The 14,077-nt window shown below is 41.4% G+C and overlaps 1 protein-coding gene across 2 annotated transcripts in view; it reads left to right on the forward strand.

The window, feature by feature from the left end:
• Positions 1 to 14,077, forward strand: part of MTHFD1L (methylenetetrahydrofolate dehydrogenase (NADP+ dependent) 1 like) — a 309,383-nt gene that overhangs the window by 248,180 nt on the left and 47,126 nt on the right. For both annotated transcript variants that reach the window (XM_040429522.1, XM_040429523.1), the window contains exon 27: positions 11,271 to 11,371. In XM_040429522.1, coding sequence (XP_040285456.1) covers positions 11,271 to 11,360 — 90 coding nt within the window. In that variant the 3' untranslated portion in view covers positions 11,361 to 11,371. The remainder of the gene's footprint in view (positions 1 to 11,270; positions 11,372 to 14,077) is intronic.

Here is a 14,077-nt window from a genome sequence, read left to right on the forward strand (position 1 = left end):
CTCCTAGCATCACCTATGTACTTATAACATACAGCTCCTATGTAGAAGTACATAGGAGCTGCTTATAATTAGTTTTTTTATTTTTTATTGCTGCACGATAAAAAAATAAAATAAAATGTATACTCTCCTTCAATGGCGTGCTGCCGACTCCCTCGCAGGCTGGCGCAATAAGGAGCAAGCAGAAAGCTGCAAAACCAGCTCCTCCTATATCCTGGCGCAGACCGGAAAACCGGCATTAATACTTATCAATTGAAATTAATGCCGGATCTTGCAAGTGCGGTATTGTTCTGTAATTTTGGACAGAAAAAATAACTCAGCAAGCTGCGGTATTTTGTCCGGTCAAATATCGTACAAGGGACGGATACTGAACAGATTGCTTTCCATTCAGAATGCATTAGGACAAAACGGATGCGTTTTTTTTTTTTTCCGGTATTGAGACCCTTTACCGGATTTCAATATCGGAAAAGAATAACGCTAGTGTGAAAGTAGCCTTACTATAACTCTTGTACTAATATTGTACACCGCGAAGCACTTGACTGTCAGAATCTTTCAGATGTTTCTTATTAGTGTTCCTTATGTTGTAGAAGAAATCCTGTAGACTGTGCTTATTAATTTACATAATGAGATTTATTGCTGACTGTTTCAGTAGCTTTGCAGAATGCATCATCCAGCTGCTGGAATTTACCATGGGCTTTGTGTTTGCTGAATCTCATCATGATGTATCCTGTTGGGTTTTATGTTTTGAGCACTTAATGGGGTATCCCATTTCATTTTTTTCTGTCCCCCAAACCTAATTTTCTATAAAAAATATACATTCTTCCATAGTAATAAATGAGCAGTACAAAGTTTCTATATCACCAGCAAGTGGTGCACATTTCTTCCTGCATCAGTGTGCACAATGTCGAGAACAGCGGGACAGGATGGTCCTCAGGCGACTGCACATCACTGGAATTGGTCCTATTCACTTCTACTGATACAGGTGCATTATGGAAAGTGTGGCTATCACTCCAATACCTTGGTGATGGCTCTATCCAGAACAGGACATGGGATAAGAGGATAAAGATTTTGGAAACTACTCACTCTTTCTGTGGAGCACTTTGCTGGTACACTTAAACCCTTTAGTGACCAGCCTGTTTTGGGCCTTATCGTCACGTTCCCAGAGCTATAACATTTTTATTTTTCTGTCTATATAGCTTTTATGAGGGCTTGTTTTTTGCTGGGACAAGTTGTAGTTTTTAGTGGCACCATTTTGGTGTACACAACTTTCTGCTTAACTTTTATTAACTCTTTCTGGGAAGGGAGATGGGAAAAACAGCAATACTGCCACTGCGTGTTTAAGTTACCTGCGTGTTTGTTATACATTTTACAGCATTCATTTTTCGGTATAAATAACATCATATCTTTATTATCTGGGTCAGTACAATTACAATGCTAACCAAACACATATAGTTACATTTTTTTGTAACGTTTTTTTACTTTTTTATTTTGCAATAAACCCTTTTTTTTTTTATTTTTTTTTACTTTGGTGCTTCCCAAGACCCATAAGGTGTTTTTTTTTTATATATATATTTTTTTATTCTTTCTATGGAGCTGTGTGAGGGCTTGATTTTTGCGGGACGACTTGTATTTTTCATTGGTATCATTTTGGAGTGAATGGCGCGTTTTGATCGCTTGTTATGTTTTTTCAGTGGCAGCTAAGAATAAATTATCAATGGTATGTATATGTATATATATATATATATATATATATATATATATATATATATATATATATAATTTTTTTTTTTTATGGTGTTCACAGCAGGGTATAATTTGTGATATTTATGTAGCCCGGGTCATTATGGATGCGGCAATACCAAATATATAGGGGAGATTTTTCCTCTTTTTTTTTTTTTTGCAATTTTTTGTTATTGAAAAGCATATTTTCAATGGAAAAAAAGAATTTTATTTTTTTTCATCATTATTGAATACTTTTTTTTTTTTTTTGTAACTACTTAATAGTCCCACAAGGGGAATATAACAGACTGATTTTAAAATGCAATGCACTATCCCTATAGTGCACTGCATTTTGATGTCAGTGCTATTCTGACATTGACCAGCCTTAGTGAACGCCGTAAAAAGGCGTATGGGTGGTCACTAAGGGGTGAAATTAGGCACCTTGCTTGTACTGTTAATAAGGGTACTCTGCATCCACAGTTTTATGGAGGCAATTTGTCTTTTTGTATTGAAGCACAGGGGTGCTTGTAACCACTATGATTAGGATGCAGGTCTGCATTTGTACACGTGTAAATTTCGAACCCCCAGTGCTGGACCCCTAGTTACACTTCTGTTTATCCCAATGATTGATTGAATAGGATGTCCTGGAGCTGGAAAAAGTACAAAGAAGCAAAGAGGGTCTTTGTTATGAGGAAAGATTAAAAGAATCAAATTTTAGTCTTAAGAAGAGGCATTTAAGGAGGGACATGATTACTATATATATATATATATATATACTGCTCAAAAATAATCCTAGATCTGAATTAATTAAATATTCTTCTGAAATACTTTGTTCTTTACATAGTTGAATGTGCTGGCAACAAAATAACACAAAAAAAAAAATGGAAATCAAACTTTTTAACCCATGGAGGTCTGGATTTGGAGTCACACAAAATTTAAGTGGAAAAACACACTACAGGCTGATCCAACTTTGATGTAATGCCCTTAAAACAAGTCAAAATGAGGCTCAGTAGTGTGTGTGCCCTCCACGTGCCTGTATGACCTCCCTACAACGCCTGTGCATGCTCCTGATGAGGTGGCGGACGGTCTCCTGAGGGATCTCCTCCCAGACCTGGACTAAAGCATCTGCCAACTCCTGGACAGTCTGTGGTGCAACGTGACGTTGGTGGATAGAGCGAGACGTGATGTCCCAGATGTGCTCAATTGGATTCAGGTCTGGGGAACGGGCGGGCCAGTCCATAGCATCAATGCCTTCGTCTTGCAGGAACTGCTGACACACTCCAGCCACATGAGGTCTAGCATTGTCTTGCATTAGGAGGAACCCAGGGCCAACTGCACCAGCATATGGTCTCACAAGGGGTCTGAGGATCTCATCTCGGTACCTAATGGCAGTCAGGCTACCTCTGGCAAGCACATGGAGGGCTGTGCGGCCCTCCAAAAAAATGCCACCCCACACCATTACTGACCTAATGCCAAACCGGTCATGCTGGAGGATGTTGCAGGCAGCAGAACGTTCTCCACGGCGTCTCCAGACTCTGTCACGTCTGTCACATGTGCTCAGTGTAAACCTGCTTTCATCTGTGAAGAGCACAGGGCGCCAGTGGCGAATTTGCCAATCTTGGTGTTTTCTGGCAAATGACAAACGTCCTGCACGGTGTTGGGCTGTAAGCACAACCCCCACCTGTGGACGTTGGGCCCTCCTATCACCCTCATGGAGTCTGTTTCTGACCGTTTGAGCAGACACATGCACATTTGTGGCCTGCTGGAGGTCATTTTGCAGGGCTCTGGCAGTGTTCCTCCTTGCACAAAGGCGGAGGTAGCGGTCCTGCTGCTGGGTTGTTGCCCTCCTACGGCCTCCTCCACGTCTCCTGATGTACTGGCCTGTCTCCTGGTAGCGCCTCCATGCTCTGGACACTGCGCTGTCAGACACAGCAAACCTTCTTGCCACAGCTCGCATTGATGTGCCATCCTGGATAAGCTGCACTACCTGAGCCACTTGTGTGGGTTGTAGACTTTGTCTCATGCTACCACTAGAGTGAAAGCACCGGCAGCATTCAAAAGTGACCAAAACATCAGCCAGGAAGCATAGGAACTGAGAAGTGGTCAGGTCACCACCTGCAGAACCACTCCTTTATTGGGGGACGGGTGTCTTGCTAATTGCCTATAATTTCCACCTGTTGTCTATCCCATTTGCACAACAGCATGTGAAATTGATTGTCACTTAGTGTTGCTTCCTAAGTGGACAGTTTGATTTCACAGAAGTGTGATTGACTTGGAGTTACATTGTGTTGTTTAAGTGTTCCCTTTATTTTTTTGAGCAGTGTATATTAAATATATTAAATATTCCATACGAAAATCGTGGTGAAAAGCTGTTCCATGTAAAATCCCCTCATAAGACAAGGGGCACTACTCTCCAGAGGTAACAAGTCTGCTTCATCCGTGGAATAATCTATCTCAGGACGTGGTCACATCAGTAACAGTGGATGGTTTTAAAAAGGGCTTAGATGAATTCTTAGAACAAAATAAAATTAGTGCTTATATAAATGTGTAGAAGTCTGGGTCTCGCTCTCCTTTCCTAAAATTGCCATCCCCACCCATCCATTGGTTGAACTTGGTGAACTGATGTGTTTGTTTTTTTTTTCAGCCGTACTGGCTATGTAACTATGATCGGTAATATATGAATAAACTGGCCACCATTGCTAGTCTTTTAGTTTGCATTTGGCCATAGGACATGATTAATGGACCTTTTATGCATTATTGATGAATTCAGCAAACTCAAGACTAATGGCATCTGTGCATTGAAATTCTGCTCTCTCTCATTTTAAATGTAATCCATTTCCTCCTGAAACGGTGTCCGATGCTTGACCTATGCAGTCGTCATCATTTATTTTTGTCTGATCTCCAATGATTTTCTTTTCTTCAACTGTATCTCATTTTATATAAAAAGTATTTTGCTCCTGCGCTTAACACCTCCTTAACGCTAAAATATGCATATCTTAGGCTACTTTCACACTAGCGTTCGGGTGTCCGCTTGTGAGCTCCGTTTGAAGGTTCTCACAAGCGGCCCCGAACGGATCCGTCCAGTCCTAATGCATTCTGAGTGGACATGGATCCGCTCAGAATGCATCAGTCTGGCAGCGTTTGTCCTCCGCTCAGCAGACGGACACCTGAACGCTGCTTGCAGCGTTCGGGTGTCCGCCTGGCCATGCGGAGGCAAACGGATCCGTCCAGACTTACAATGTAAGTCAATGGGGACGGATCCGTTTGAAGTTGACACAGTATGGCTCAATTTTCAAACGGATCCGTCCCCCATTGACTTTCAATGTAAAGTCAAAACTGATCCGTTTGCATTATGATAAAAAAAAAAAAAATATTTTTTTTTTTTGTTCGTGGTAATGCAAACGGATCCGTTCTGAACGGATCTAAGCGTTTGCATTATAGGAGCGGATCCGTCTGTGCAGATACCAGACGGACCCGCTCTGAACGCAAGTGTGAAAGTAGCCTAACATGGTTGTTAATCATAAGGTTAGGATGCATTAACACAGCGTTTTAGCCTTCCACAGGGCTTTCTGTCAGGGGTATACATCTGAAAACTGTGTTCAGATGTTTACTGCAACAGGCACATTGAAAACAGAGTCCAAAAATAAATCCTTTTGAACTCCCTTTAACCCATTAAAGTCAATGTGCCCACTGCAGTATATGTGCAAATACCAGTTTTGGATATTCAGATGTATATCCCCAACGCAAAGCCCTGCAGAGGGTGGATGCAGCCTTAAAGTGATTTTACACTTGGGAAGAATTCTGTAAAATTCTAAAACTACTTTTAAGTTTCCCTGTAGCACTCCCACGGGCAAAATTGGGTATTACATTGAAGATCAGTGGACTGTTCATGTAATGCACAGATGTGCTGGGCCCTTCAGATGACATTTGTAGCCATTCTGGGTAATAGACTAGGGTGCTGAAGACTCGTTTCCTTGTACGGCATATAAACTAGACGGGCCCCTTATATCTTTTTATATCTCTAAAATATAATTTCATGGTCTGCCTTATAGGTTGTCTGAAACTTCTTTGTCTAATACTGTTATGTTGCTTCTGAAGCTTAACAAATCAGAGGTTGTGGAATTCATATTTGTGACTTCTCAGATTTTTTGGCAGCCTTTCTCTAGTTCCTGAGTGATTAATGGAGAAAACAAACTCCTTTAATATTTCGGAGTGGAGCTACAGTAAGAAATGGTGTTTGGCTGTAATTCAGTGCAGTGTCAACAGTCAAAAAGGCAGGAAGTTATTTGCCTACCATTTCGCCCAGTGGCAAATCTGTTTGGATATTTAGTTACTGTTGGTTATGTCCTGCTTTGGAGCCTTGTAATGGAGGACGCAGAAGCCAGATCTCTCTGTATTCCAGCATTGCCGGGAGCTGCAGCGTTACTGTTCGGCCCCATTAACTATAAACTGGATTGGCGCAGATCTAGCCAAACATGAAGAGAATCGGCCATATGTAAACTGATTGTTTTCAGTGCTACTATCCTGACCGTGGCACGGTGCTTTTTTTTACATTCATATCCCGTTCATTGAGACAACACATGATGACTACGACTTAATACCATACTTGCGCAAAACCTATAAAAAAATTCCCAAACTGCACACAGTTACAATAGTGCATATACTTTTATTAGTTTATATAATAAAAACTGTTAAATAGGTTTTCCAGGATTTTTATATTGATGGCTATGGGTGAGCGAATCGTGCTTCGGATCCAAGTCTATTTGTTTTAATGCTATAGGGAGACCTGTCTCAGTACAGAATTAAAATGTATGCGCGGAGGCAAAATTCGTTAAGTCCGAAGTCTTGTGAGACTTTGGCGAAGAACTTTGGCCTTCGATTTTACAACTATAAAAGCATTTTAAAACGTCAATCCGAAGCTTCGGTACCGAGGTACCGGTCAGTACTAAAGCAGACTATGGATTTGATGTGTTCTATGTAGGTTTTGCAGTGTATTTCATTGCGGATTTTGAAGTACATTTCACCCACTTTCCTTCTTTCTTATCTTTTTCTTTCTATCTATCTGCAGTGTGTTCGGAAAGTCTTCAGACCCTTTCACTTTCTTCACATTTTGTTATGTTGCGGCTATCTGCTAAAATAAAAGAAAGTTCAAGTTTTTCCCCATCATTCTGCACTCAATACTCCGTAGCAACAATGTGCAAATCTTTGCTAGTTTATTAAAAATGACATTTTCAAAGTGATTACCACCTCTAGTCTTGTTGGTTATGATGCCACAAGGTTTGCACACCTGGATTTGGGGATTTTCTAAGTTTATTCTCTGAAGCTCTGTCAGGTTGGATGGGAACAGTCGGTGGACAGACATTTTCAGGTCTCTCCAGAGATGTTTTGTTGGGTTCAAGTCAAGGCTCTGGCTGGCCCACTCAAGGACATTTACAGAGTTGTTCCTAAGCCACTCCTGTATTGTTTTGGTTGTGTGTTTAGTATCTTTTGGGGTCATTTATCAAACTGGTGTAAAGCAGAACTGGCTTAGGGCTCTTTCACACTTGCGTTGTTCTGTTCCGGCAGAGTTCCGTCGCCGGGGCTCTATGCCGGAAGAATCCTGATCAGGATTATCCCCATGCATTCTGAATGGAGAGAAATCCGTTCAGGATGCATCAGGATGCCTTCAGTTCCGGACCGGAACCTTTTTTTGGCCGGAGAAAATACTGCAGCATGCTGCGCTTTTTGCTCCGGCCAACAATCCTGAACACTTGCCGCAAGGCCGGATCCGGAATTAATGCCCATTTGAAAGGCATTAATCCGGATCCGGCCTTAAGCTAAACGTCATTTCGGCGCATTACCGGATCCGACGTTTAGCTTTTTCTGAATGGTTACCATGGCTGCCAGGATGCTAAAGTCCTGTTTGCCATGGTAAAGTGTAGTGGGGAGCGGGGGAGCAGTATACTTGCCGTCCGTGTGGCTCCCAGGGCGCTTCAGAGTGACGTCAGGGCGCCCCACGCGCATGGATGACGTGATCTCATGGATCACGTCATCCATGCGCATGGGGCGCTCTGACATCATTCTGGAGCGCCCCGGGAGCCGCACGGACTGTAAGTACACTGCTCCCCCGCTCCCCACTACTACTATAGCAACCAGAACTTTAATAGCGTCCTGGCTGCCATAGTAACACTGAACGCATTTTGAAGACTGATCAGTCTTCAAATGCTTTCAGTTCACTTGCGGTGTTACGGATCCGGCGGGCACCTCCGGCAAATGGAGTACACGACAGATCCGGACAACGCAAGTATGAAAGAGCCCTTAGTTGCCCATAGAAACCAATCAGATTCCTCCTTTCATTTTCCAGAGGAGCTGTCAAAAATGAAAGGTGGAATCTGGTTGCTGTGGGCAATTAAGCCAGTTCTACTTTACACCAGTTTGATAAATGACCCCATTTGTCTTGTTAGAAGTGGCCCAGTCTGAGGTCCAGAGCACTCTGGATTAAGTTTTCATTAAAGGGCTTATCAAAAAGTTCTATAATGTCCTCGCATATGACCAGGCCCCTCACAGAGGTTGTACTTACATCAGCTACTGGCTAGGGAAGACTTCAGCTATACCTTACACCACTTTCTGGTGAAACCTATAATAAAGCTGGCGGGTGGTGCAAAGCATGCCCCATTTGTTGTCACGTTGGAAAAGTGCCAAGAAGCTTAAAAAGTCAAAAATGTTACTGCGCAATTTGGCACAAATTTCCTGCCACTCATTGGCTCTTGCTTATCTAAACCAGATTTATAACGTGAACTAATATAAAATCAGGCCTCCAACTAACTTGTGCCATTGATAATACTGTTGTCTTATGTGACCGAGCAGCCTTGCTATGTCTGCCCCTGTCAAAACTAACAGAAAAGCTGGCCTTGTTGCCCTTGACAATGTATTACGGTGCAGCTTTTCTTTTTCCTGAGCAAGCAGTGCTCTGGTTGCCATAGCAACAATAAGGCACATTTTCTATTATACTGTTTTTCATACATGGGGCCCCGAGTTTTAAAATGCTCAGCACTTCACCCAATCATATTAGTTTACCCTAATATAGTTGCCACCGACAAAATATTTTTGGAGAGATCCATATTTTTCAGAATTATTTTTCTAAGGCTCAGTATTGCTTGGTACGCCATTTGACTATTCAAGTCACACAATTTAGTAAAATAAATCTAAAGTCTTTTACATTGTTACAACACGAAACAAACTGTGCCGTGATCTATATGTCAACTGTTATAGCATCTGGGATTCTGGGTCAGACAAGCGGGGAGTTACAAATATTTAGATGGAGTATTGATGCTCCATAAGTCATCTCTTATTTAGAAGAATGATCATCAGCTGTGTTTCCTTCACTAACATCTGGTGTGGATGTAAGTTTCCCAAAAATTGACCGTTTTTCACGAGGTTATACAACTGTGGAACTGCACAAACATTCACAAATAATAACTACTGAAGGCTTTCTTAATGATTTTTAACAAGGTCAAAGGAAAACTACTTTTTCCAGGATTTTTTTAACTGTTGACCTATCCTCTTGATAGGTCATCAGCATCTGAGCGGTGGGGGTCCGACACTTAGGAGCCCCGCTGATCAGCTGTTTGAGAAGGCAGCGGTACTCCTGTGAGCACTGCTGCCTTCTCGCAGCTCACCAAGCACGGTACATTGAATAGCAGCTGCGTTTGGTATTGCAGCTCAGCCCCATTCACTTGAATGGGGCTGAGCTGCTCCTAGGCCACGTGAACGTGTCGGCACTGGCCTAGGAAATGCACAGAAAAGGCCATGTCGCTCACAGGTGCAATGGTGCCCTCTCAAACAGCTGATGGGCAGGGGTCCCAGGTGTTGGACTCCACCAATTAGATACCGCTGACCTATCCACAGGATAGGTGATCGGTATAAAATCTCAGAAAATCCCTTTAAATACTTCCTAAAAGTGGTTGTGCCATGAAAAATATAAAAAAAAATTTTTTAACTAGCACCTGGATCTGAATACTTTTGTAATTGCATGTAACTAAAAATTTTGTATACCGAGTGATCTCCAGATAAATGTATCTGGATAGCGACACCTGCTGTTTCTTTTCCTTATTTCTCATCCACCCCAATGAGGTGGTTGCACGTGCTCAATTCAAATCTTCAACTGCTACCAGTCCTATCTTCTGTTAGAAGCTGTGGCAGTTACAGGGAAAGGGCTACAGCAAAAAGGCACACTCCCCTAAACTGCTAGCCTGAAGTAACTCTAACAGAATAATTAAAGCAATGAATGGGGAGATCTCTGGTTTCGTGTAAAGTACAGAACTCGTTTAACATCCGTTATGGCATAACTCCTTTAAAGGGGTTGCTCATATTGGACATTGATGGCATATCCAGAATGGGGCCCCCGAAGTGAATAGTGAGCAGCCGCACATGCACGTCCACCCTCCGTTCACAGCTTTGTGCAGTGGCTCTGCTATTTCCGGCAGTCCCATAATGGTGAATGGAGTGGCAGCCACGCTTGCGCAGCGCGCTCTCTATTTTCTGCTATGGAACTTGTGAAAATAGCTTGGCAGTTTTTGGAACCTTCACTTTTGGGGCTCATTCTGGGGATAGGAATGGATTCCAGATATGGTTCAGGAAATATAAACTGGAGTCGTCCCGATGAGGCAATTCCATCAATGCAAAATGAAAGGATGCTGATTTGTGGTGGTGGTCACTATACACTGCTTTTTTTAAAAATATAAAACACAATACTTGTTTTGCTGGTAACAAAATAAAAAAAAATCCACCAGATGCTCATGAGAATTATTTTACTCTGAAATGATCTAATCAAATGTTCTCAGTCCATAATTGTATTACCCTGAAATTAAATTGAGTTAAAAAAAAAAAAAAGTTTCACCAAAGTTCATTTAGGCCAGTCAGAAACACAGCATGTTCTCTGTAGTCACCTTTACAGTCTATTCTTTTCATTGGCAGGCAGTAATAAGCTTGTAAAATGAGATTCCCATTCAAGGATAAACAGCAGTATTCTGCACACCATGTGAAAAACACGTTGCTTCCAAATCCTCCACCACGTGGTTGCTGAGCTCTTTCTCGAGCCATATATATATATATATATATAAATAAAAATAATATAATGGACCAATATGCATTTGTAGGTCTCGGGATGTATCTTGCCGGGCATTGCTTTGACGATTTTAGACAGTGCTTTTAAGACAGATGATGAATGATTTGGCTTCTTTCGCAAGGGTCGGGTTTGTTGCAGATCCACTCTAAAAACCAGTAACAAAGCACAGTAAAAGTAAGTGAATGAGGTTTTATAAAACAAACTGCAAAAAGATCAGCTGGAATTTGTAGGCTCCAGTGCATACCCTGCCTGCTGTGGACTTCTGCCAGAATTTAACCTAGATTTCACCTATTCACCTTGTGGCAAATGTTTTTGCTTTTGTTTTTATGTATTCACAGAATATCTGAACAATAAAAAACGCCCCCATCTGTATAATATAGGCATACATTGTGGTCCTATAGAATTGTATAGATCTGTAAACACAATAACATTTCTCCTATTTTCACAGATGAGCACCATGCCAGGATTACCCACAAGACCTTGTTTCTACGACATCGATCTTGATCCAGACACAGAGGAAGTAAAAGGATTGTTTTAAAGAAGCCACAGGTAATATTCATCTCATTGCTAATCAGCCTACATTGTAATTCCTTAAAGGGGTTGTCCCATGAAAAATATTCAGCATTTTTCAAACCAGCACCTGGATCTGAATACTTTTGTAATCGCATGGAATAAATTTTTTTGTTATAGCTTCTATTATTCAGGAAAGAGAGTGGCACCACCTGCTTTTTTTTTTTCTCCTTATCTCTCTCCACTTTGCTGAGCTGGACGCACATGCTCAGTTCCAACCTTCAGCCAATATATGGCTACCAGCCATATACTCTGTTGAGGTCTGTGACAGTTACAGGACATGAACTGTTAACCTGAGCTAAATCTAGCAGAGCAATTGGAGCAGTGAATGTGGAGATCTCTGGATCCATGTGAGGTACAGGGCTGGTTCTAGTTTTGTTAGAAAGAGATTGTGCTATATGTCTGAACAAAGGCGATTTTATCCCCCCCCCCCCCCCCTTCTTGAGTTAGGTCCTAGGGATATAATAATTTCCAACACCAATGGTCACTTGACCAATTAAATCCCACTAGGGACCCACTCCTACATATAGTTTTTAAAACTTAAAGGCTATGTACACCTTTTTGGAGTCAATTTTTTTTCATGATTGCATTTTACCTATTTTTGGCTAAAAACCATATTTTCAATTGGCCTTTATTAAAAATATTGAACTGTTCAGTCACAAAGGGTTAAAGGTTTTTCTAACTCTGTGACTGATAGTTTCACTTTCACTTTGTGCCGGTGTTCCGTTAGATTTCCCTACCTCGTGAGATTTTCCTACCCTCGTCACTTCCGGCCGCACTGGACATGACGTGCGGAGGTGTGCCGCGCAGGCGCACAATAACTAGGTAGGTAAATTTTACAGCAGAGTTAGCTGGACACCGGCCGACTGGCCCGTAATTTTTCCCTTCCCTAACTGTTGGAGAGGCTCCCAGCGCATGCGCAGTGTCGGCCGGTGTCTAGCTGAGAACATCCATCCGATCACCGAACTTGCGCAGTGGCCCGTAATTTTCCCTACCCTAACCGCTGGTGATGCTCCCGGCGCATGCGCAGTGTCTGCCAGTGTCCAGCTAACTCTGCTGTGAAATTTCCCTACCGCGTCGTGCGCCTGCGCGGCACACCTTCCAGCACACCTCCTCACGTCATGTCCGGCGCGGCCGGATTTGACGAGGTTAGGGAAATCTCACGAGGTAGGGAAATCTAATGGAACACCGGTCATCTAATAAACCTTATTTCTAAACTACTAAGAGGTCATAAACACTTATTTAAGCCACATGCTTATCAATAAGATAAGGATTGAGCTTTAATGAGTGTTTAGGATGTGAGAGAGCAGAGTTAAGTCCGTCTGCTCCTCAGATGACGGAAAGAACAAAAAAATCCACAGGCAGCTACTAGAGCATGTCAGCTCTGTACACAAAAAAGGATTCCATATTGTTAATACAGACCAATTGAAAAAATTTATTTTGGCTCAAAATAAGTATAATGCAATAATAAAATAAAATTGCCTCCAAAGGTGTACATGGCCATTAACTTTTATTAAATTGGCTTAAATAAAAAAAAACTAATTGAGGTGCCAAAAACCAAGGAATATTTAAAATGATCAACTGTGAATATAGCTGTGATTAGAACTGAGAACTGCATGAGTGGACACAGTACATAAGTACTTCTAAGTGCTCACATAAGGAGACCTCTTAAAATAAGGGACCGTAACCAATATATAAAAAATAAGACAGACGACCATTAGTTCAATCAGGCAGTTTTATTCAAGTGGCTTGATTCAGAAATGGTGACAAATCTATATTTACTTGAGTGGAAGTAACAGACATAAAATAGAGAAGAACAAAAATAAGAACAAATAAAATAATAATAAACAGACGCTATGAGTGTAAAATAAGATAGGTTCTGTAGTCACTCACACAGACATTGCTGCCGCCCTCCTGTGAAAATAGCTCCCAATATAGTATACGGGCTCCCTGAAAACCAGTTGATGATTTTAAATATTCCTTTGTTTTCGGCACCTCAATTACTTTATTTTTGTTTAAGCCAATTTTAATTAAAGTTAAGTTTTAAAAACTATGTAGGAGTGGGTCCCTAGTGGGATTTAATTGGTCAAGTGACCATTGGTGTTGGATATGATGTCTGATTTTTCATTTTTTACATCAATCATGGGATAACCCCTTTTAAGAGTTGGCTTCTTGGTAGGATACAATATGACACACCATATTTTGTCTAATCCATTATCAAATCAGAACTTTAAGGGAAGATGAAAATGTTGAACCCTAAGGCTACTTTCACACTAGCGTTCGGAGCGGATCCGTCTGATGTTTCATCAGACGGATCCGCTCCTATAATGCAGACGTTTGCATCCGTTCAGAACGGATCCGTCTGCATTATAACTTAGAAAAATTTCTAAGTGTGAAAGTAGTCAACCAATATTAACCGGACAGAATAATATCAAAAACATCGGACCCCCAAGGAGTCATGATAATCACCAAAAAAATGAATAAAACTAACTTACATATGTATGAAGATCCAAAAAACTTTATTGTAAGTATATATAAACTTATAAACAATACATACATATATAATAAAACAGGCAGCACAAGGCGGGACACACAGATGAGTAGCAGGACCCATGGAGAGGCCGGGAGATCAGTGCACGAAATAACAGGGAAAAAAGAATGCTAGCTGAAAAAGCATATCTCAAA

The sequence above is a fragment of the Bufo bufo genome, chromosome 4, assembly GCF_905171765.1.
Source record: "Bufo bufo chromosome 4, aBufBuf1.1, whole genome shotgun sequence".
NCBI classification, from domain to species: Eukaryota; Metazoa; Chordata; class Amphibia; order Anura; family Bufonidae; genus Bufo; species Bufo bufo.